Here is a 24,101-nt window from a genome sequence, read left to right as displayed (position 1 = left end):
ACTGGAGGTGTTTCAGTCTGGGCTGTGTTTTGCTGTGCTGGTCTCCTCCTGCGTACCCCAGCCCCACTGCTATGTCTGGACTGTGGAGCCTGTGGATCAGAGAGTGTGCCCTCCATCCTGAGACCACCAAGTCTCCTCCCTCCCTAGCCCCTACCCCACCTACCTCCCCCAAAGAAAAAAGGGATTGATGATTTGATGGTCCAGTTCTTTATTTAGAAACCTGATTGTTCAAGAACATGGTGAGTGGGGCTGTAGCCCATCCTTCTCACAGGATTGTGTCAGAGGTGGTGATGGGCAACTTTCTTTCCATTTTCTTAGCAACAGAGGGAAAGTGCCTCAACTCAGAAGCACAGATTGTAGGGAACAGTGTGGAAAGGGCAAGGGCAAGACATCCCTAGCCAATCTGGGGAAAGAGGGGAAGGTGACAATAGTGGGGCAGGGGTGGGGGCCGGCCTCTCAGGGCCTGCTGATCTGCCCCCACGCTTCTTGCTCCCCCTGCTCTACTCACTCAAAAGATCTCGCCACGCTCTCGGTAAGGGGGGAAATGAACCCCTAAGTTGGAGAACGGCAACAGGGGAAGCTGGGGAGAAAAGGAAGTGAGTAGGGGGGAGAAGCCTGGGAGAGCAGATCTCACAGGCCTGGGAGGTCTTGAGGACGGCTCTCAGCAGCAGCAGCAGCAGCAGCACTCCTCCCGGGGTCCCTCACATCCCCAGGTGGGCCTCGAAGGCACAGCTTCACAGCTTAGCTCTCCTCTGCTATTTTGCCTTCAGGGCCCTGGGGAGTAGGGGTGAGGGGAGGAGGCAGGGCCAGTCTAGGAAGACTCTGGACTCCTTGGCGAGCCGACAGTGGCGGTCTCAGAAGTCAAATTCGTCCAGGTCCCCCGTGCCCTCCCCGTCGCGGGAGCCCCACACCCGGCGGTAATTGCTCTCCAGCTTCTTCTGCCGCTGCCGCTCTTTCTGCACCTCTTCAGCTCCCTGCACCTGGTAGGAGGGTGTGAGGGTGAGCGGGAGCCGAGGGAGCCACTGGGTGCTGGAGGATCCTGGGCCAGCAGGTGTGAGGAAGGCAGGAGCAGGCAGACACACACACACAGGCACACAAACACACACCTACACACCCACCCACCCAGCCCCTTGTGGGGCTCTTGCTGAGGACCCAATGCCCAGAACCAACACCGCTTCTTATGTTTGAGGAAACTTAGGCTCAGACAGTGGTGAGGCTGGGAGGTGCCTGCTGGACCCCAAACCAGCCTGCTGGGGGAGAGGGAAGGCTGGAGTCCGGGACGCTTCTCACCAAGATATTGAAGAAAATCTCCTTGAGGTGTTTTGTGTCCTCATCAGTCAGCCAACGTGCATCCTCTTCAGTCCCTTCCGTCCCTGGTTGGACAATTTTGATCTCAATTTTCCCTGGAAAGGAGCAGAATGGGCAGTGAGAGGAGAGGAAGGGTGGGGAGCTTCAGTGCAGGTTCTTTGCCCCCGGGTCCCCAGCCCCTCCACTTCTGGCAGCAAGCCCTTCCAACAGCTCTGAATCCAGCCCGCCCTCCAGGGCCCACCTTCAGCTGTGAGTCCCTCCCTCTCCAGCAGCTCTTTCACCAGCCCCTCGATTTGTTTCAGCTGTGGGTTTTCTGGTTTCATCTGGAGGACAGTCAGATCCCGATTGGGGCCTCCGTGACGGAGCTTGATGATCCGGACCTGGACTCTGTGTTCAGGATCCTCCTCTTAGAGGGGGAGACACGCAGGGAGACACAAAGCAGAGCTGTGACTCCAGGGTTAGGGGCTGTGATGGTCACCTCTTCCTAAGCCATCAGTTGCTTTTGGCAGTTATTCCATCCCAAACACTTAAGAGGAGCCAGCGCTCAAGATAAATGAGTATCCATCTCCCTCCACCCCATTCCAGCCGGTAAAGCTCCCTCCACCAGCGGCAGTCTCCCTTCTTTCCTCTGGACCCAATAAGTCTGCCCATCACCTACAGGAAAATGACCGTGTCTTCTGATGCAAAAATCGGGCCACCTGGGCCTACAAAGACGTTTTAAGAAGCAGGTGGGAGAACTGTGGTTTGGCACCCCACATGTTGGGAATTGAAAGACATTTCAATGTTTATAATAGACATAGCGGGACAGATGGTTTGGAACTAGGACATTTCCATAGACCTACTCCTATGGATCTCTGCACCCATAGGACTCATGGAGGGACACAAGAGGTACAAGAGGAAGGGAAGTTCAAGTCTGCCATGCAGCTGACTTATGAGCAGCTGGGCTGCCCATTCACACCATGCCAGCTGGGGCACTCCCCGTGCCCTTCTAACTACCGATAGGCAGCATCCATCACAGATGTGAGGTCTTCGGCGCACAGGCCCACTGTCATTCAGTAAATATCTACCGATCACCCACAAGGTGGGAGCAAAGTGCTAGGCACTGGGTTTACAGGAGCAGGCTGAGAAAGAGCCAGGCAAGTGCGCCAGTCAGACACTAAAAGCTGCTTCCCAAAGGGATGACCAGGAGGTCACCAGGCAAAAGGATGGAGGTGTTGGGAAGAAAGCAAGCGTGAGGACAGTGTTCCAGAAAAAGTGAGCATTCTCAGAAGGGCTACAGATGATGGACTTGGCCATTCCTTTCTGCCTGACAGCTCTCACCTGATGGCTGGGGAGACGGGGGAGGCTTTTGGGGGATAACCCTCCTTTTCCGGTGCTTCTTCAACAGCTCTGGATTCTGTTTTTCCTCTAGCCTTTTGATGAGTTTGTCGAGAGTGGATGTCAAGGCCAGTATAGCCCGATCACGCTCCGACTCCTTCTTCAGCCCATCTGGGTCCAGCTCTTTCTCTGTCTGGGAGACCCAAGGTGGGAGTGGAAAGTCAAGAGTCTGGGGAGTGAGAGGGGTGGTCTGTGCTCTATAGGAGGGTAACTAAGCCTCATCCTTCTCTCTGATCCCCTTCCCCACCATCCCTCCTGTTTAAGTAAACAACTAGCAGTTCGGGGCACCCTGTCCTGTGCCCCAGGCAGCTGAGGCGCTGCTCTTTGTTCTCTTCTGGCCCCTGGGCCTGTGCCATCCATAAGTGTGGGCAGCAGCCGAAGCTGCAGGAGGAAGAGCAGAGCTTACCTCCTGGATGATGTTCTCCAGCTCCCGCTCCATGCCAGCCTTCACCTCGGCACGCAGCCGGTCTCGGTCTGATGGGAGCAGTATCCCTTCCAGTTCCTTCTCAAATTCCCCCAGCAACTGCCGTTCATCCTCATCGTCTTCATCCTCATCGTCGTCCTCCTCTTCCACCTCGTTCTGATGTTCTGGGTCACTCTTTTCCTTCACCTCTGGTTCCCTGGGAGGGGCTTCTGTGGCACCGTCTGCAGGCTGCTCTTGGCCTGCATCTGGCTTCCCCTGGGTGGGTGGGGATTGGGAGAGAGAGGCAGACAGTGGGTGGTTGGGGTTTCTGTAGAGACACCTGGTTGGGGGCAGATAAACGGGCTGGGATGTGGTCGCCAGGGACGCGGGAGGCAGCTCTCTCCGGGCCCTGGCAGGGGCGGGTTTCCGAATGCTCCCAGCAGGGAGCAAGGTTCTACCCCTCCCTGGAGCAGGGCCCATACCTTTCTTGTTCCACCCTTCAGCTCCTCTATCAACTGAATCAAGTCTGCGGGACTCCGAATGACTTTGACCTGCACATTGTTCTGAAAATCTGAGATGAAAGAAGAGGAATGGACTAATTGTGTCTTAAATTCTATTTCGACTTCCTAAGGAGAGGAGTTGAGGAGGCCAAGGAAGGACATGGTCCCTGCCTCCAGGAACTACCCGCCTTGTCCTTGCAATAGGGACCAACATACCCCTCCAGAAAGCATTTAGGTGGCCTAAGGGGGCCTCACAGGTGAGAGACAGAAGGAGGCTAACAAGCTGCCGAGTCCTCTGCTCTTTGATGCACCGCTGAGGCCCTCCTGGCAATCACTGCAGTGTTTAGGTCTACAGAAGAGATTCTGGAGCCAAGGGCTCCTCTTCCCTGGATCCTGTTCTCCCCTTTCCACAAACATATACAACTATTTCTCTACTCTGTTCCTGGCATGGTACTGTGAACTAGATTCATTTTTATTTTTTCCCACAATAACTCCCTAAGGTAGGGGTTATCACCCACATGTTATGGGTAAAGAAACTGAGATGCTGAAGTCAGCAAGTGGTGGAACCACTGTGTTCTGCTACCTCCCGAGAATAGAACTGTTGTCTAGAAAGAGCACTAACTCCTATCAAAATGCCTCTGCTGCTGGCCTGGCTGCCCATCCTCCCTCCCAGTGTTTAGCTCTATCCTCATCCCACCCGCACCCACCTGAAAAGACATTCAAGTGGTAAAGGAGCCATGGAGGGTTCACTCACCATCGGGAGAGCCTGGCACTGGATCTGCAGCCTCAAGATTTGGCTCCTGCTCCTGGTGGGAAAAGGGCAGAGTCAAGCACACAGGCTTCTGTATGCCAACCATACCCTTAAGGCAATGACTCTGGGTATATCCTTGCATCCTGGGTAGATGGAGGTCATCTCGTAATGACCTCAGCGCGAGTGGCCCTCCAACCCAAAGCCCAGGTTCAGCCTCATCAGAGAAACGGCTAGGAAGCTGGCTCTCACCTCAGCCTGCGCCTCCTCCCCTTCTGGGGCCTGTTCTTCTGGCTCATGAAGCATCTTCCAGAAATCTGATTCCTTACTGTCCTCCTTGGCTGGGCTTGCACCTGGGATACAGAGACCAAGGAGGACACTGAGAGGAGGGGAGGAACAGAAGGGAGCACACAGAATGGAGTACATTCCCCTCCTCTATTATTAAGAGGGTAGAGCCCATGGTACTTTTTAATCCCACCTCAACAGTCAGGGGCATACAGGATAATAAGACTGGAGAAGGGGAAAAATGCAGACACGTTCCACGGAACAGGAGAAACAAGGGCCTACCTGTTTTCTTTGTGGGTCCCACCCCAGGCTTGGTCTCACTCCACGTTGGAGGGTCCAGGTCTTGCAGTCCGTCTCTGGCTGTGTCTCCATTCTGCTCCGAGTCTACTGAAGACAGCGTGTAGGGGGACAGGGACATGGTCCTCTGGGCTCTTGAGTAATTTATCTTCTGCATTTCCCTCCCCATGCCTCCCTTTCCTCTGTTTGATTACTCACCAGCTTGCCTCTGGATGTAGGCCATGTACTCCTCAGGCTGCAGGGCAGGGTGACAGAGAATGGCCTGGGGAGCAGTACTGGGTGGGGGCCGGAGGAGAGGGTGAGGGCAGAGCCGAGAAGTCCGAATGGTCAGCACGTAAGAGCAGGACAAGGGCTCATCCACACGGTCAATGTAGTCACCAGAAATACCAGCACCCTCGTCACAGAGGAACTGCCAGGACAGAGGGTGAATAAATCGTAATTACCACCAATAATTACCATTCGTTTCTAGAGGAGCTGCCTTCTCTTAAGCACTTATTGTTTGCCAGGCACTGTACATACATACTATATAGGGCACTTTACATGCATTAGCTCATTTAATTACCACAAAAAATCAGTGAGGGAGGTAGCACTATCTTAATTCTGGCTCAAGAAACTTAGGTGGGCAGTGCAGTTAAGGGACCTGTTCATACTGACCAGCTGGAAAGTGGCAAAAATAGGAATGGAGGAGTTCCTGTTGTGGTGCAATGGGGCTGGCAGCATCTTGGCAGTGCCAGGATGCAAGTTTGATCTCTGGCCTGCACAGTGAGTTGAAGGATCCAGCATTGCCACAGCTGCAGCATAGGTCATAGCTGTGGCTTGGATCTGATCCCAGGCCCAGGAACTCCATGTGCCATGGGGCAGCCAAAAAAGAAAAAGGAAAAAAAACAGGATGTGAACTCAGGCAGCTTAACTGCAGGTAACCAGCTGATTTTTGTTTCACATTCTTGTTTGTATAAATACAGTAGGTACATACTTACACATATTTGATATATATATATTTTATATGTATTTGAAATATACATATTCTTTGTGTATATATGTATATGATTTTTTTTAAAACTTCAAACAGTTCTAAGGTCCTTGTATTATTCAGAAAGAGAGTAAAGATATCAATTGTTAGCCTTTGAAAAAGTTAGTATATACTATTGTAGTTTCTAAAGTAACTAGTGAAAGTAAAAGAAAGAGAGGCCTCACTTCTGAATGGCAGCATGAGGAGCTCTGTAGACCCACACCCTAGTGAAACATTAGGTGCTGGTGAACATTTTTTAAAAACACAGACATTTAGAAGATTGGAGACAAAGATGGCAGAGTAGAAGGACCTTGAGCTCACCTCTTCTCAGGAGAAAACCAAAATCACAACTAACTTGCTGAATAACCGTCAATAAAGAAGACTGGAACCTACCAAAAAAGATAGTCTACATCCAACGACAAAGGAGAAACCACAACAAGACAGAGTGAGAATTCTGAGCCCCACATCAGGTTCCCCAGCCTGGGGGTGCTGGCTTTGGGAGGTGAAGCCCCCAGAGCACTTGGCTTTGAAGGCCAATGGGGCTTGAGTGCAGGAGCACCACAGGACTAGGGGAAACAGACACTCCACCCTTGGAGAGTGCATAAAAGGTCTATGTGCACCAGGACTTGAGGCAAAAGCAGTGACTTCATAGGAGCCTGGGCCAGACCTACCTGCTGGTATTGGAGCGTCTCCTGCGGATGCAGTATTGGGGGCAGCTGGTGGTGGAAATATCGGGGAGTGTTCATCTACTTGAACTCATGCTGGAGGCAGACATGTTACTTGGGTAAATAGCACCAAGACCTGGCCCCACTCAACAGCCTATCAGCTCCAGTGCTGGGATGCCCCAGGCCAGACAGTCAAGAGGGTAGGACCATAGCCCCACCCATCAGGAGATAGGCTGCCTAAAGACTCTCTGAGCCCACAACCATCTCTAGACATGCCCTTTGATACAGTCCTCTCCACCAGAGGGCCAAGACTCAGCTCTACCTTCCAGGGGGCAGGCACTGGCCTCTCCCACCAGGGTCAGAGACCAGAAGCAAGAAAACTACAATCCTACAATCCTGCAGCCTGAGGAAGTGAGTCTAAAAACCAGGTCAGAACCTACCCTGGGACCAGCTGGTCCCTGGCCCTTAGGTGACAAGAAGGGAGTGTACTGCTCGTGCACATAGGACATTCCCTTTGTGGGGATAGAAGGGAACTTCTTCAAGGTTGAGAAACATAACTAACCTTCCACATATGTAAAAATACAAATAGAAATTCAGACAAAATAAGACGGTAGAGGAATATGTTCTTGACAAAGGAACATGATAAAACCCTAGAAGAACAACTAAGTGACATGGAAATCTACCTTAAAAAGAGTTCAGAGTAATGGCTGAAAAGATGATCCAAGAACCCAGGAAAAGAATAGATGCACAGGATGAGAGAAGTTACAAGAAATTTTAAACAAAGAGTTAGAAAATGGGAGTTCCCATTGTGGTGCAACAGAAACGAATCCAACTAGGAACCATGAGGTTCGATCCCTGGCCTCGCTCAGTGGGTTAAGGATCTGGCGTTGCTTGGATCTGGCATAGGCCAGCAGCAACAGCTCTGATTAGACCCCTAGCCTGGGAACCTCCATATGCCGTGGGTGCAGCCCTAAAAAAAAGGAGTTAGAAAATGTAAAAACAAGCAAAGAATTGAACACACTAGAAGGAATCAATAGCAGAATAAATGAGGCTAGATAAGTGGGCTGGAAGGAAGAGTGGTAGAGATCACTGTTGTGGAACAGAATAAAGAAAAAAAATGAAAAGAAATGAGGACAGTTTAAAAGACCTCTGGAACGATGTCAAGCACATCAATATTCACATTATGGGGGCCCTGGAAGAAGAAGAGAGAAAGAGCCTGAGAAAATATTTGAAGAGATAATAGCTGAAAATTTCCCTAATATGGAAAAGGAAACAGTCACCCAACACCAGGAAATGCAGAGTCCCATACAGGACTGACATACAGTAATTCAACTGACAAAAATTAAAGAGAAAACATTAAAAACAACAGGGAAAAGCAACAAATAACATACGAGGGAATACCCATAAGGTTATTAGTTGATTTTTCAGCAGAAACTGCAGACCAGAGGGAGTGGCATGATATATTTAAAGTGATGTAGGGAAAAAAATTATAACCAAGAATACTTTACCTAAGCAAGTCTCTCATTTAGATTTGATGGAGAAATCAAAAGCTTTACAGACAAGCAAAAGCTAAGAGAGTTCAGCACCACCAAAACAGCTTTACAAAAAATGCTAAAGGAACTTCTCCAGGTGGAAAAGAAAAGGTCACAACAAGAAATAAGAAAATTATAAAATGAAAAAGCTCACTAGTAAAGGTTAAAAATACAGTAAAAGTAGGAAATCATCCACACACAAATATGATATCTAAACCATGAGAGAAGGAGGGTGCAAATGCAGGACATTTGAAAAGTATTTGAAATTAAGGTATCAGTAACTTATCATGATATAAAACCTCATGGTGAACCCCAAACCAAAAATCTATAAGATACACACCTATACACACACAAAAAGAAAAAGGAGTCCAAAAGCAACAGTAAAGACAGTCATCAAATCACAAGAGGAAAGAAGAAAGCAAAGAGGAAAGGAAGAAAGAAGATCTAAAATAGTAAATCCAAAATAATTAACAAAATGGTACTGAGAACACACATATTGACAATTACCTTAAATGTAAATGGATTAGGAGTTCCTGTTGTGGCTCAGCAAAAATGAATCTGACTAGCATCCATGAGGACACAGGTTCAATCCCTGTCCTTGTTCAGTGGGTTAAGGATCTGGCATTGCCGTGAGCTGTGGTGTAGGTTGCAGATGTGGCTTGGATCTGGCGTTGCTGTGGCTGTGGTGTAGGCCAGCAGCTACAGCTCTGATTCAACCTCTAACTTGGGAACCTCCATATGGGAACCCCCTAGCCATAGGGCTGTGGGTGTGGCCCTAAAAAGACAAAAAAAAAAAAAAAAGAGTAAATGGATTAAACACTCTAACCAAGAAATATAGACTGGCTGAATGGATACAAAAACAAGACCTGGGAGTTTCCGTTGTGGTGCAGCAGAAACAAATCTGACTAGGCACCATGAGGTTGTAGGTTCAATCACTGGCCTTGCTCAGTGGGTTAAGGATCTAGCATTGCCATGAGCTGTGCTGTGGGTTGCAGAAGCGGCTTGGATCTGGCATTGATGTGGCTGTGGTATAGGCCAGCAGCTACAGCTCCAATGAGACCCCAGCCTGGGAACCTCTATATGCTGTGGGTGTGGCCCTAAAAAGACAAAAGACAAAATAAATAAATAAATAAATAAAAAAGCAACCATTTGTCATCCTCATTATTAAAAAAAAAAAAAAAAAAAAAGACCTGTATACATGCTATCTACAAGACCCACTTCAGATTTAGAAACACACACAGACTGAAAGTGAGGGAATGGAAAAGGTGTTCCATGCAAATGGAAATCAAAAGAAAGTTGGACTAGCAATACTCATATCAGCCAAAATAGACTTTAAAACTAAAGTTGCTACAAGAGATAAAGAAGGACATTATAATGACCAAGGGCTCAATCCAAGAAGATAAAACAATTGGAAGTATGTCTGCACCCAACATAAGAGTACCTCATTATAAGGCAAATGTTAACAGACATAAAATAGTAACAATAATAGTGAGGGACCCCACTTAGATCAATGGACAGATCATCGAGACAGAAAATCAATAAGGAAACACAGTCCTTAAGTGACACATTAGATCAGATGAGATTAATTGATATTTATAGAGCATTCCATCCAAAAGCAGCAGAATACACATTCTTTTCAAGTGCACAAGGAATATTCTCCAGTATGGATCACATGCTGGGCCACAAAGCAAGCCTTGATAAATTTAAGAAAATTGAAATCATATCAAGCATCTTTTTTGACCACAATGCTATGAGATTAGAAATCAACTACAAGAAAAAAAACCTAAAAAACACAACACATGGAGACTAAACAATATGCTACTAAGCAACCAGTGGATCACTGAAGAAATCAGAGGAAATCAAAAAATACCTAGACACAATGAAAATAAAAATATAATCCAAAAGCTATGGGATACAGCAAAAGCAATTCTAAAAGGGAAATTTATAGCAATACAAGCTTAACTCAGGAAATAAGAAAAATCTCAATAAATAACCTAGCCTTACACCTAAAGCATCTAGAGAAAGAACAAATAAAACCCAAAGTTAATAGAAGGAAAGAAATCAAAGAGATCAGAGCAGAAATAAATAGAGACTAAGGAAACAATTGAGGAGTTCCCGTCGTGGCTCAGTGGAAATGAATCTGACTAGCATCCATGAGGACACAGATTCAACCCCTGGCCTCACTCAGCAAGTTAAGGATCCAGTATTGCCATGAGCTGTGGTGTAGGTTGCAGATGTGGCTGGGATCTGGCATTGCTATGGCTATGGTATAGGCCAGTGGCTACAGCTCAGATTTGACTTCTAACCTGGGAACCTCCATATGCTGAGGATGTGGCCTTAAGAAAGACAAAAGAAAGAAAGAAAGAAAACTGAAACGATCAATGAAACAAATTGAACCAGGAAGAAATAGAAAATATAAACAGAACAATTACAAGTACTGAAATTGAATCTGTGATTAAAAAATTCCCAACAGGAGTTCCTGTTGTGGCACAGTGGTAACAAACCTAACTAATATCCATAAGGATGCAGGTTCGATCCCTGGCCTTGCTCAGTGGGTTAAGGATCCAGCATTGACATGAGCTGTGTGTGGTGTAGGTCACAGACACAGCTCAAATTTGGCATTGCTGTGGCTGTGTTGTAGGCCAGCAGCTGAAGCTCCAATTTGACCCCAGCCTGGGAAATTCCATATGTTGTAGGTGTGGCCATAAAAAGAACAACAACAACAAAAAAAACTCCCAACAAACAAAAATCCAGGATTGGATGGCTTCACAGGCCAATTCTATCAAACAAAGAGAGTTTAAAAAAAAAAAGAAAAATAGGGACGAGTTAACACCTATCCTTCTGAAACTCCTCCAAAATATTGCAGAGGAACGAATACTTATAAATTCATTCTATAAGACTACCATTACCCTGGTACCAAAACCAGACAAAGATACTACTAACAAAGAAAATTACAGGCCAATGTTACTGATGAACACAGATGCAAAAATCCTCAACAAAATACTAGCAAATCGGATCCAACAATACATTAAAAGGATCATACCTCATGATCAACTGGGATTTATCCCAGGGATACAAGGATTTTTCACTATCTACAAATCAGTCACTGTGATACAACACATTAACAAACTGAATAAAAACCACACGATCATTGCAATAAATGCAGAGAAAGCTTTCAATAAAATTCAATATCCATTTATGATAAAAACTCTCCAGAAAGTGGGCAAAAAGTCCTCAACATAATAAAGGCCGTATGTGACAAACCCACAGCTAACATCATACTCAATAGTGAAAAGCTAAAAAAATTCCCACTAAGATCAGGAATAAGACAAGGATGTCCACTACTGCCACTTTTATTCCATGTAGTTTTGGAAATCCTAACCACAGAAATCAGAGAAGAAAAAGGAATAAAAGGAATCTAAATTGCAAAAGAAGTCATAAAACTATTTACAGATGACAAGATACTATAGAAGAAAATACTAAAGATGCTACCAGAAAACTACTAGAACTACTAGAACTCATCAATGAATTCTAGTAGTTTGCTGGATACAAAACTAATACACAGAAATCTGTTCCACTTCTATACATTAATAATGATAGATCAGCAAGAGAAATTAAGGAAACTATCCCATTTACCATAGCATCAAAAAGAATAAAATACCTAGGAATAAATCTACCTAAGGAGGTAAAAGACCTGTATTCCAAAAACTATGATGCTGATGAAAGAAATGAAAGATAAAAAGATATACCATGTTCTTGGATTAAAAGAATCAAAATAGTCAAAATAGCTATACTACTGAAGGCAATCTACAGAGTCAGTGCAATCCCTATCAATTTATCAATGATATTTTTCATAGAACTAGAATAAAAAATTTAAAAATTTGTATGGAACCACCAAAGACCCCGAATATCCAAAGCAATCTTGATAAAGAGAAACAGCTGGAGGACTCAGGCTCCCTGGCTCCAGACTATACTGCAAAGTTGCAGTCATCAAAACAGTATGGTACTGGCACAAAACCAGAAATATAGATCAACAGAATAGAAAGCCCAGAAATAAACCCATGCATTTATGGTCAATAATATACAACAAAGGATGCAAGAATATATAATGGAGAAAAGACAGCCTCTTCAATAACTGGTGCTGGGAAAACTGGACAGCTACATGTAAAAGAAAGAAATTAGAACATTCTCTAACAATATACACAAAAATAAATTTGAAAGGGATTAAAGACCTAAATAAGACCAGATACTATAAAACTCCTAGAGGAAAACAGGCAGAACATTCTTTGACATAAACTAAAGTAATATTTTTTTTTTGGATCTGACTCCTAGAGTAATGGAAAAAGCAAAAAACAAAAAATAAACAAAGGAAACCAAATAAAAATTTTTGCACAGCAAAGAAATCATAAACAAAACAAAAAGACAACCTATGGAATGGGAGAAAATATTTGCAAATTATGCAACTGACAAGAGATTAATCTCCAAAATATACAAATAGCTCAGACAGCACAGTATAAAAAAACCCCAAACAACCCAATCAAAAAAATGGTCAAAAGATCTAAATAGACATTTCTCCAAAGAATATATACAGATAACCAAAAGGCACATGAAAAAATACTCAAAATCTCTAATTATAAGAGAGATGCAAATCAAAACTACAATGATATATTACCTCGCATGGTCAGAATGGCCATCATCAAAAAGTCTACAAATAATAAATGCTGAAGAGGGTGTGGAGAAAAGGGAACCCTCCTACACTGTTGGTGGGAATATAAATTGGTGCAACCACTATGGAGATGAGTAGGAGTTTCCTTAAAAAACTAAATGTCGAGCTCCCATATGATCCAACAATCCCACTCCTGGGCATATAAATGGATAAAACTCTAATTTGAAAAGATATATATACCCTAATGTTCACTGCAGCACTATTTACAATAACCAAGACATGGAATAATCTAAATGTCCATCGACAGATGAATGGATAAAGAAGATGTTGTATATATACACAATGGAATACTACTCAGCCATAAAAAAGAATGAACTAATGCCATTTGCAACAACATGAATGGACCTAGAGATTATCATACTAAGCCAAACAGAGAAACACAAATATCATGATATCACTTATGTGTGGAATCTTTAAAAAAAAAAAGATATGAAAGAACTTATATACACAACAGAGCTTATATACAGAACATATCCAATCATGCCACTTCTATTCAGCATAATACTGGAGTTTCTGACCAGGGCAATTAGTTAAAAAAAAAAGAAATAAAATGCATCTATATTGGAAAAAGTAAAACTGTCTTTATTTAAAGATGACCTGAACTTTTATACAGAATATCCTAAGGAATCTAATAAAAAATTAGAATAAATGAGTTCAATAGGTTACAGGATACAGGAATCAAGTATTTCTATACATTTGCAATGAACATTACAAAAATAAAGAAAATAACTCCATTAGTAATAGCATCAAAAATAATTAAATAATTGGGAATAAATGCAGAAAAATAAGTGTAGAATTACTGCTCTGAAAACTACCAAACATTGCTGAAAGAAATGAAAGACTTAAATAAAATGAAAAGACAACCAAGTTCATTGATAACAAGCCTAAATTTTGTTAAGATGGCAGAACTTTCTCAAATTGACCTTTAGATTCAATGCAATCTCCATCAAAATTTCAGATGCTTTCTCTGTAGAAATTAATAAACTGTTCCTAAAATTCATATGAAAATTCAAGGAACTCCACATAGCCAAAACAATCCTGAAAAAGAACAGGGTTAGAGGACTTGTGCTTTTGGATTTCAAAATTTGCTACAAAGCGGAGTTCCCGTTGTGGCTCAGTGGTTAATGAATCCGACTAGGAACCATGAGGTTGCAGGTTTGATCCCTCACCTTGCTCAGTGGGTTAAGGATCTGGTGTTGCCGTGAGCTGAGGTGTAGGTTGCAGACGCAGCTTGGATCTGGCGTTGCTGTGGCTCTGGCATAGGCTGGCGGCTACAGCTCCCATTAGACACCTAGCCTGGGAACCTCCATATGCTGCAGGAGAGGCCCTAGAAAGGGCAGAAAGAAAAAAAAAAAAAAAAGACAAAATTTGCTACAAAGCTACGATAATCAAGACTTTTGTGGTACTGACATAAGTATTTATGTAGACCAATGAAACAAAATCGAGAGTCTAGAAATTAACCTTCGCTGTTATCATCATTTGATTTTCAAAAATGTAGCCAAGGTAATTCAATGGGAATAGTCTTTTCAACAAATGATCCTAGGTCAACTGGATACCTACAAGCAAAAGAATGCTTCTACCTCATACCTTACACAAGAATTAAGTCCACATGGATCAAAGACCTACACATAAAACTATAAAATTCTTAGAAGGAAAGCGTGAAAGTCTTCACGGCCTTTGATGAGGTAATGGTTTATTAGACACAATATTAAAATCACAAGTAACAAAGGAAAATTACATAAACTAGAATTCATCAAAATTAGAGATCTTTGCGTTGCAAAGGATACCATCAAGAATATGAAATGATGGAGTTCCAGCCATGGTGCAGTGGGTTAAGAATCTGACTGCAGAGACTTGGATTGCTGTGGAAGTGTGGGTTCAATCCTTAGCCTGATGCAGTGGGTTAAAGGATCCGCCGTTGCCACAGTTGTGGTATTGGTTGCAGCTGTGACTCGGATTCAAACCCTGGCCCAAGAACTTCCACATGGCACGGGTATGCCATACAATTAGAAAAAAAAAAAGAGGAATATGAAATGATAGGAGTTCCTTGATGGCTCAACAGGTTGGGGATCTGGCATGGTCACTGCTGTGGCTCAGGTCACTGCTGTGGGGCAGATTTGACCCCTGGCCCAGGAACTTCTGCATGCCACAGGCACAGCCAAAAGAAAAAAGAATATGAAATGATAAACAATAAGGTCCTACTATATAGCTCAGGGAACTACATTCAATATCCTATGATAAACCATAATGGAAAAGAACATGAAAAAGAAGATAAATATGTATAACTGAAGTCACTTTGCTGTATAGCAGACTAACACATTATAAATCAACTATACTTCAAAACAATTAGAAAAAAAAGAATATGAAATGACAACCCACACAATGGGAAAATTATTTGCAAATAATACATCTGACAAGGGACTTGTATCCAGAATATATAAAGAAATTTTACAACTCAATAATAAAATGACAATGAAATTTTTAAATGGGCAAAACATCTGAACAGACACTTCTCCAAAGACAGACAAATTGGTGATAAATCCATGAAAAGATGGTCCACATTATTAACCATCAGGGAAATACAAATCAAACCCACAATGAGATGCCACTTCACACTCACTATGAAGGCTATAGTCAAAAAGAAAGAAAACAGGAGTTCCTATCATGGCTCAGTGGAAACGAATCTGACTAGCAACCATGAGGACGCAGGTTCGATCCCTGGCATTGCTCAGGGGTTAAGTATCCGGTGTTGCCTCAAGCTGTGGTGTAGGTCTCCGATGCAGCTCGGATCCTGTGTTACTATGGCTGTGGTGTAGACTGGCAGCCATAGCTCTGATTAGACCCCTAGCCTGGGAACATCCATATGCCATGGGTGTGGCTCTAAAAAGACAAAAAAAAAAAAAAAAAAAAAAAGAAAGAAAACAAGTATTGATGAGGATGTGGAAAAATCGCAACCCTCATACACCACTTGTGGGATTATAAAGCGGTGCTACTGCTTTGGGAAAAGTCTGGCAGTTCTTTGCAAGGTTAAACACAGAATTACAATTTGATCCAGCAATTCTACTCCTTGGTATATACTAAGAGAAATGAAAACATGCGTCCATGCAAAAACTGGCTCACATATGCTTTTAGCAGCATTGTTCATAATGGCCAGTAAGTGCAAACAATCCATATGTTCGAATGGATAAACAGAATGTGGAATATTATCTGGCAATAAAATATAATGAAGTGCATGCTACACACAGATGACCTCTAAAAACATGGTAAGTGAAAGAGGACAGACACAAAAGGTTACACATTGCATGATGACATCTATATGAAATGTCTAGAATAGGCACATCTTTTTTCTTTTTTCTTTTTTTTTTGCCTTTTCTAGGGCCACTCCTGCAGCATATGGAGGTTCCCAGGCCAGGGGTCTAGGCTGTAGCCACCAGCCTATGCCAGAGCCATAGCAACGCGGGATCCGAGCCACATCTGCGACCTACACCACAGCTCATGGCAACGCCGGATCCTTAACCCACTGAGCAAGGCCAGGGATCGAACTGCAACCTCATGGTTCCTAGTTGGATTCATTAACTACTGCGCCATGACGGGAACTCCCTAGACACATCTTTAGAGTGAAAGATTAGAAGTGGTTTAGAGTGGAGGGTTTGAGAGCAGAGGTGGAATACAAAATAACTACTAAAGGGTAGGGGATTTCTTTTAGGGTGATGACAATGCTGTAAAATTGATTGTGGTGATGGCTGCACAACTCTGTGAAATAAATATATATATGTATACACACATACATATATGGTCAAAATTTCTAAAAATGTAAGTATATACTCTGTAGAGAACATATTTAAAACATAAGAATATAGAAAAGATAAAAGCAAAAGGATGAAAAATTTGAAAACACGTCCATGAAAGCTATTACAGCTATATTATTATCTCACAAGAGACTTTTTAAGTAAAAAAATTAGATAAAGAGACTTTTTAAGTAAAAAAATTAAAGAGACTTTTTAAGTAAAAAATTAGATAAGTCAGGAGTTCCCGTCGTGGCACAGTGGTTAACGAATCCGACTAGGAACCGTGAGGTTGTGGGTTCGGTCCCTGCCCTTGCTCAGTGGGTTAACGATCCGGCGTTGCCGTCAGCTGTGGTGTAGGTTGCAGACGCGGCTCGGATCCCGAGTTGCTGTGGCCCTGGCGTAGGCTGGGAACCTCCATATGCCGCGGGAGCAGCCCTGGAAATGGCAAAAAGACCAAAAAAAAAAAAAAAAAGGTTAAGTCATAATTTTAAGAAGTTCACTTAATGAGGAAGATAACAACCTAAATTGTATGTATTTATCTTCCTTTGTGTCTGTCTCTCCCAACTGGAGCAGGCATTTTTGTCTCTTTGTTCAGTGAAATATCCCTAGCAACTAGGACAGTGCCTGGTACATAGAAGTGCTTAATAAACACTTGTTGAATAAGTGTTTATACATAGCCCCAAGATACAAAAAGTAACAATTGACAGAATAATGATGAATAAGGGGAAAGAATAATAAGGAATAACAAAAAATCCATAATTACAATGGCAGGCAAATCACTAAGGATACAGAGGATCACAACAGTGTGATTAACAATAGTGACCTAAAACACAGACAGAAAGCACTACACCTAACAGTAGAGGACACGTTCTTTTTAAGAACAATCACAGAAGCTGAAATACACTGGACCATGTAACAACTCCCTACAAATTTAAAAGGATTCAAATTAAAGGGTGCAACCATTAAAATCAATGTAATTATGAGACATACAAGATAATCAGGGCAACTTGAAATTATCCACTACTTGGGGATAAGAAATTATGGTTAATTTTTTAGTGTGCCATGATATTATGGTTATATTTTTTAAAGAGCTTTAGTCTTTTAGGAATAATACAGAAATATTCATGGATGAAATGTGATGTCTGTAATTTCCTTCCAAATAATCTGGGAGTGGAGGTGGTAGTGCAGGGAAGTAGGCAAGGGGATAGGTGAAATGAGGCTGGTCATTTTTGGTTGAAGCCCGGTGATACACAGGGAGTCACTGGACAATTATCTCTGCTTTTATGTTTTTAACTTTACGTAACAAAAATTTTCAAAAGGCAATCTTCAAACATACATCAGCTGCACCTAACAATTGTACTTTTTTTTTTTTCTTTATTGGCTGCCCCACGAGTTCCTGGGCTAGGGATCATATCCTAGCTGCAGTTGCAATCTATGCCCGCTGGATCCTTTAACCCACTGTGCACGGCTGGGGATAGAACCTGCGTCTTGGGAGTTCCCGTCGTGGCGCAGTGGTTAACGAATCCGACTAGGAACCATGAGGTTGCGGGTTCGATCCCTGCCCTTGCTCAGTGGGTTAACGATCCGGCGTTGCTGTGAGCTGTGGTGTAGGTTGCAGACACGGCTTGGATCCCGCATTGCTGTGGCTCTGGCGTAGGCCGGTGGCTACAGCTCCGATTGGACCCCTAGCCTGGGAACCTCCATATGCCGCGGGAGTGGCCCAAGAAATAGTAACAATAACAACAACAACAACAACAACAACAAAAAGACAAAAGACAAAAAAAAAAAAAAAAAGAAAAAGAAATGTGATTTAAAAAAAAAAAAAAAAAAGAACCTGCGTCTTGGTGCTATAGAGACTCTGCCAATCCCATTGCACCACAGTGGAAACTGCAAGATACTTTCAAGATACAGTTTATACATATACATATGTATAATGGGGAAAATATTATCCATTTGAAAATTAGATAAACTTAAAATAGCTTTAGAAAACTTATGAAACATTGAAATTGAAGAGAAATCTATGAGATATATTATAAAAGAGGAAAAGCTGGAAAGGAGCTAAGTATTCATTTCAAGAAGTTGGAAAGAAACCAGCAAATTAAAGCTGAAAAAAAGTAGAATATTAGAGGGGAAATTAATACAATGGACAACAGATAAAATACAGAAGCTCATGGGATCCAAAAGTTGGTTATTTGAAAAGTGTAATAAAACCAACCAACCTCTAGAAAGCATGACCAATAACAAAAGAACAAGGCAAAAACAACCCACAAGAAATGAAAAGAACCTAATTACAGATGCTACAGACATTAAAAAGACAATGGGAGGTATCATGAACAACTTTTTTTTTTTTTTTGCTTTTTAGGGCTGTACTCATGGCATATGGAGGTTCCCAGGCTAGGGGTCCAATCGGAGCGGTAGCCACTGGCCTACGCCACAGCCACAGTAACACGGGGATCTGAGCCGCGTCTGCAACCCACACCACAGCTCACGGCAACGCTGGATCCCTAGCCCACTGAGCAAGGCCAGGGATTGAACCCGCAACCTCATGGTTCCCTGTCAGATTTGTTAACCACTGAGCCATGACGGGAACTCCTCCATGAACAATTTTAAACCAATAAATCTGAAAACTGGGACAAACTAAACAAATTCCTAAAAAATGCAACTTACTAAAACTGACCCGACTAAAAATAGAAAACTCTGAATATTTCTAAAACTACTAAAAAAAATCTTAAGTTTAAAGTCTTTCCACAAAAAAACCTAGACCAAGATAATTTTCCACATGAGTTCTAGCAAACATTTAAGGAATAAAAAGTTGCACTCTTACACACCCTTCAGAGTATAGAAAAAGTGAATATTTTTGAACTTATTTATTTATTAGCCTTTTAGGGCTGCACCCGAGACATATGGGAGTTCCCAGGCTAGGGGCTGAATCAGAGCTGCAGCTGCCAGTCTACACCACAGCCACAGCAATGGAGATCTGAGACGTGTCTGCAACCTACACCACAGCTCACAGCAATGCTGGGTCTCCAACCCACTGTGCCACAGCAGGAACTCCTGAACTTATTTTCTGAGGCTAGCATAACCTTATCACTAAAGCATAATAAGGACAGTACTAGAAGGAAAAAGTACAGGTTAATATCTTGTAGGATATTAAAACATCACAACCTGAGTCCAGCAAGATATAAAAGAATAGTCAAATATAATACATATGACCGAATTGGGTTCACCTCAGGAATGCAAAATTGGTTTAATATTAGAAAATGTTTGATTTGAGGTATACTTGATTTCAAATCAAAGTTTAGCTTAATGTTAGGATATTAGGGATATTTAAATTATTTCATATTAATAAATATTTGAAAAGATGAGTGTTAGGAATCAGTGAAATGAAAATTAAATGAGATATCATTATATTTGCAATAAATTAGTAAAAATTTAAAAGTCTAATAATATGAAATACTGGCCAGCCTATGGAACATTGGGAACTTACACACTGCAACAGGAATGTAAACGGGAACAAAAAATTTAGAAAATATTCTACACTACCAAAATAAAGTGGAACATGGGGTCACCTTCATATTCTATGCCCAGCAAGGTACTCCTAGATGAAGTTTTCCCTAAAGAATTCTTACACATTTTATTAGGATGTACTTAAAAGAATATTGTTCATAGCAGTTTTTGGTTACAGCAGAAAACTGGAAACAACCCAAATGTCCATGAAAGGTAATTTGGGTGAGTAAATGATGACGAACTATACAAAGGAATACCACACTGGCCTGTAAGCGGATGCACTGCAGCTATGGCCATCGACAGGTACAAATCTGATACACAGTACTGAGCAAAAGGAGCAAGTGCCAGAAGACTTCTGCATATGTACTCTGGGTGTTTACATACAGTGTGATGCCACTTGTTCTTTTTTCTTTTTTTTGTCTTTTTGCCATTTCTTGGGCCACTCCTGCAGCATATGGAGGTTCCCAGGCTAGGGGTCTAATCGGAGCTGTAGCTGCCTGCCTATGCCAGGGCCACAGCAACGCAGGATCCGAGCTGCGTCTGCAACCTACACCACAGCTCACGGCAACACTGGATCGTTAACCCACCGAGCAAGGGCAGGGATCGAACCTGCAACCTCCTGGTTCCTAGTCAGATTCGTTAACCACTGCGCCACGACGGGAACTCCTGATGCCACTTGTATAAACTCAGAAAAAGACTAAATTCAATGAGATACATACACACAATGATAAAACTCTAGAGGACAGTGGTTACTTACCTCTGTGGAAGGGAGAGAGAGGGATGGGGTGTGCAGGGCACAGAGGAATATTTAAGGTCCTATAATTAGGACTTTATTATAGGATCTTATTATTAATAAGGACTAATAATAATGTTACCTTATTATAACATATGTAAGTTTCATACAATTTTTTTTTTTTTTTTGTCTTTCTAGGGCTGCACCTGCAGCATATGGCAGTTCCCAGGCTAGGGGTCAAATCGGAGCTGTAGCTGCCAGCCTACGCCACAGCCACAGCAACACCAGATCCTAGCCATGTCTGCAACCTACACCACAGCTCACAGCAATGCTGGATCCTTAACCCACTAAGCAAAGCCAGGGATTGAACCCACATCCTCATGAATACCAGTTGGGTTCGTTACCACTGAGCCACAAGAGGAACTCATGTTTTATACAATTTTGTGTATTGCGATATATTTCACAATAATTAAAAAAAATATGCTTTGGAAAAAATGATAACATTAAGGTATAAGAGGAATAATTTACCACAAAGACAGCACAATTCTAAATTTGTAAGCACCTAACATAATCTCAAAATATATAAAGGAAAAAAGTTTTTTTTTGGCTTTTGGCTTTTTAGGGCCAAACCAGCAGCATATGGAGGTTCCCAGGCTAGGAGTCAAATTGGAGCTATAGCTGCCGGCCTGCACCATAGCCACAGCAATGTGGGATCCAAGCTGCATCTGCAACCTACACCACAGCTCACGGCAATGCTGGATCCTTAACCCACTGAGCAAGGCTAGGAATCAAACCCGTGTCCTCATGGATACTAGTCGGGTTCGTTAACCACTGAACCATGACAGGAACTCCTATAAAAGAAAAAATTAATGAAACTGCCAAATCCACCATCAGAGTGAAAAAAAATTTTACCTCAATAAATTTTACTATATTTGTAGTTGTACAATGACCAGAATGAAAATTTTACCACACCTCTTCCAATAACTAATTGGGCAACTGGCCACAAATTAGTAGAAAATTTGAAATACAATTAAGAATCTGAATAACCAGAGAAAACACATGCTTTCAAGCATATCCAGACCATTTTTTAAAGTTTACCACAAAGAAAGTCTCAACAATCACTGAAGGAATCAGTGACACAGTGGCATAGTTAGAAATCAATGGCAATCATATAAAAGCAAAAGAAATAAAACACATTTATTTAGAAATATGAGCATAATTCTAAATAAGTTGTGAAGCAAAGTACAGATCATAATGAAAATGGAAATACTGCATATCAAGTCTTGAGGGGTGCAACCAATCTAGTCCTCAGAGTGAAGTGAGTAGCTTTAAATGCATGATTAGTAAAGGAGAAAGTGAGGGAAGCATCCCATGCAAGAAGTGAGAAGAACAGTTGCAACTCCTACGACAGATGAAGGGATAATCTATTATGTAAAAAGCTTTTATAAATGGAAAAGAAAAAGATAAATAATCCATTAGGAAAATGAGCCAAGAATTTGGATGGCTGAAAGAGTAAAGAAGGAAAGAGACAATCGGCTCTTACATATGAATAAAATTCTGTATCTCTTCCTAAAAGAAATGCAGATTAAAACCATACTGGGTTATCATTCTTTTATCTGATGCCTATCTGATGATTGGCTCAAATTCAGAAGTTTAAAAATACATTTGGCTAGCATAGCTGCATGGAAACCAGTGTTCTCACACAATGCTGGAGGGAGAGTAATTTACCTAAAGGGTACACTCTTGGCAGTATGTATACAAGTTATATAAGTCTACTTGCCAGGATCTTAATCTACATATACTCTGCAGGTACAAGATCATTCACTGTAGCACTTTCATGTTAATAAAAGAGTTAACCTAAGGAGTTCCCTGGTAGCTCAGCAGGTTAAGAATCCAGCACCGTCACTGCTATGGCTCAGGTTCAATCCCTGGCTCAGGAACTTCCACATGCCATAGGCGTGGCCAACCCCCAACCCAACACTGAGCCTTTCCTGAAGTTCAAATTCCTTCTAGTTTCTCATGGCTCAGGCTTAAGTCCCTGGGAGGACTTTAAAAATAAATGAACAATAGAGTTCCCGTCATGGCTCGGTGGTTAACAAAACCGACTGGTATCCATGAGGACACGGGTTCAATCCCTGGTCTTGCTCAGTGGGTTAAGGATCCAGCATTGCTGTGAGCTGTGGTGTAGGCTGCAGACATGGCTTGGATCCTATTGCTGTGTCTGTGGTGTAGGTCAGCAGCTAGAGCTCCAATTTGACCCCTAGCCTGGGAACCTCCATATGCCACAGGTGTGGGCCTGAAAAAAGACAAATGAATAAACAAATAATAAATGAACAAGTAAATGAATGAGTTAACCTAAATGTCCATCAACAGGGAACTCTTCAGACAAGTGATGATACAGGTATACATATAAAAGAACAATAGCAAGAAAAGAACAATAACAAGGAGTTCCTGTCATGGTGGGGTGGAAATGAATCCAACTAGGAACCATGAGATTGCGGGTTTGATCCCTGGCCTCGCTCAGTGGGTTAAGGATCTGGCGTTCCATGAGCTGTGGTTCAGGTCACAGACGTGGCTGGGATCTGGCGTTGCTGTGGCTGTGGTGTAGACTTGTGGCCACAGCTCCTATTTGACCCCTAGCCTGGGAACCTCTATATGCCACAGGCATGGCCCTAAAAAGCAAAAACAAACAAAAGAACAACAGCAAGTATAATAAAGAACAGAAATGAGGCTTACGTGAAATGGATGAAGGAAGTCAAAAGGTACAAACTTTCAGTTATAAAATAAGTAAGTCATGGGGATGTATGGTGACTATAGTTCATAACACTGTATTGCATATTTGAAAGCTATTAAGAGAGTCAATTGTAAAATTTCTCATCATAAGCAAAAAAAATTTGTAATTATGTATGGTGACAGATATTAGCTAGACTTATTATGATGATCATTTTGCAGTATTATACACAAAACTTAAGCATTAATGTTGTACACCTGGAACTAATAAAATGTTATATGTCAATTACAGAAAGAAAGAGAGAAGCTATTTAAATACTGATTTGAGAGTGCTCACAGATTTATGCTTATATATGCTTTAAAAAAAAAAAGAATCTCTGGGAGTTGCTGCTATGGCATAGTGGTTTAAGAACCTGACTGAAGTGGCTCAGGTCACCGTGGAGGACTGGGCTTGACCCTCGGCCCGACCACACAGTGGCTTAAAGAGTCCAGT

General features: G+C 42.4%; 1 protein-coding gene across 4 annotated transcripts in view; it reads right to left on the bottom strand.

Moving 5' to 3' along the window:
- Window positions 1-191: 191 nt before the first annotated feature.
- OS9 (OS9 endoplasmic reticulum lectin) overlaps window positions 192-24,101 on the bottom strand; it is a 46,539-nt gene continuing 22,629 nt past the window's right edge. Inside the window, exons 6-15 of one of the 4 annotated variants that reach the window (XM_084956205.1) lie at window positions 5,117-5,327; window positions 4,904-5,008; window positions 4,589-4,689; window positions 4,343-4,394; window positions 3,571-3,659; window positions 3,092-3,364; window positions 2,629-2,818; window positions 1,550-1,714; window positions 1,291-1,403; window positions 192-980 (exon numbers count right to left, since the gene is read on the bottom strand). In XM_084956205.1, the coding sequence (XP_084812331.1) occupies window positions 855-980; window positions 1,291-1,403; window positions 1,550-1,714; window positions 2,629-2,818; window positions 3,092-3,364; window positions 3,571-3,659; window positions 4,343-4,394; window positions 4,589-4,689; window positions 4,904-5,008; window positions 5,117-5,327 (1,425 nt within the window). In that variant the 3' untranslated portion in view covers window positions 192-854. The remainder of the gene's footprint in view (window positions 981-1,290; window positions 1,404-1,549; window positions 1,715-2,628; window positions 2,819-3,091; window positions 3,365-3,570; window positions 3,660-4,342; window positions 4,395-4,588; window positions 4,690-4,903; window positions 5,009-5,116; window positions 5,328-24,101) is intronic. The other 3 variants (XM_021091889.2, XM_084956206.1, XM_084956207.1) reach the window with 3 other exon arrangements.

This window comes from Sus scrofa, chromosome 5 (assembly GCF_054392235.1).
Source record: "Sus scrofa isolate SSC_HxYL_T2T_F1_AM1 chromosome 5, Sscrofa_HxYL_maternal_Yorkshire_Landrace_v2.0, whole genome shotgun sequence".
Classification (NCBI taxonomy): domain Eukaryota; kingdom Metazoa; phylum Chordata; class Mammalia; order Artiodactyla; family Suidae; genus Sus; species Sus scrofa.
Note: the sequence above shows the minus strand (reverse complement) of the source record. Positions and strands in the feature narration are given on the sequence as shown.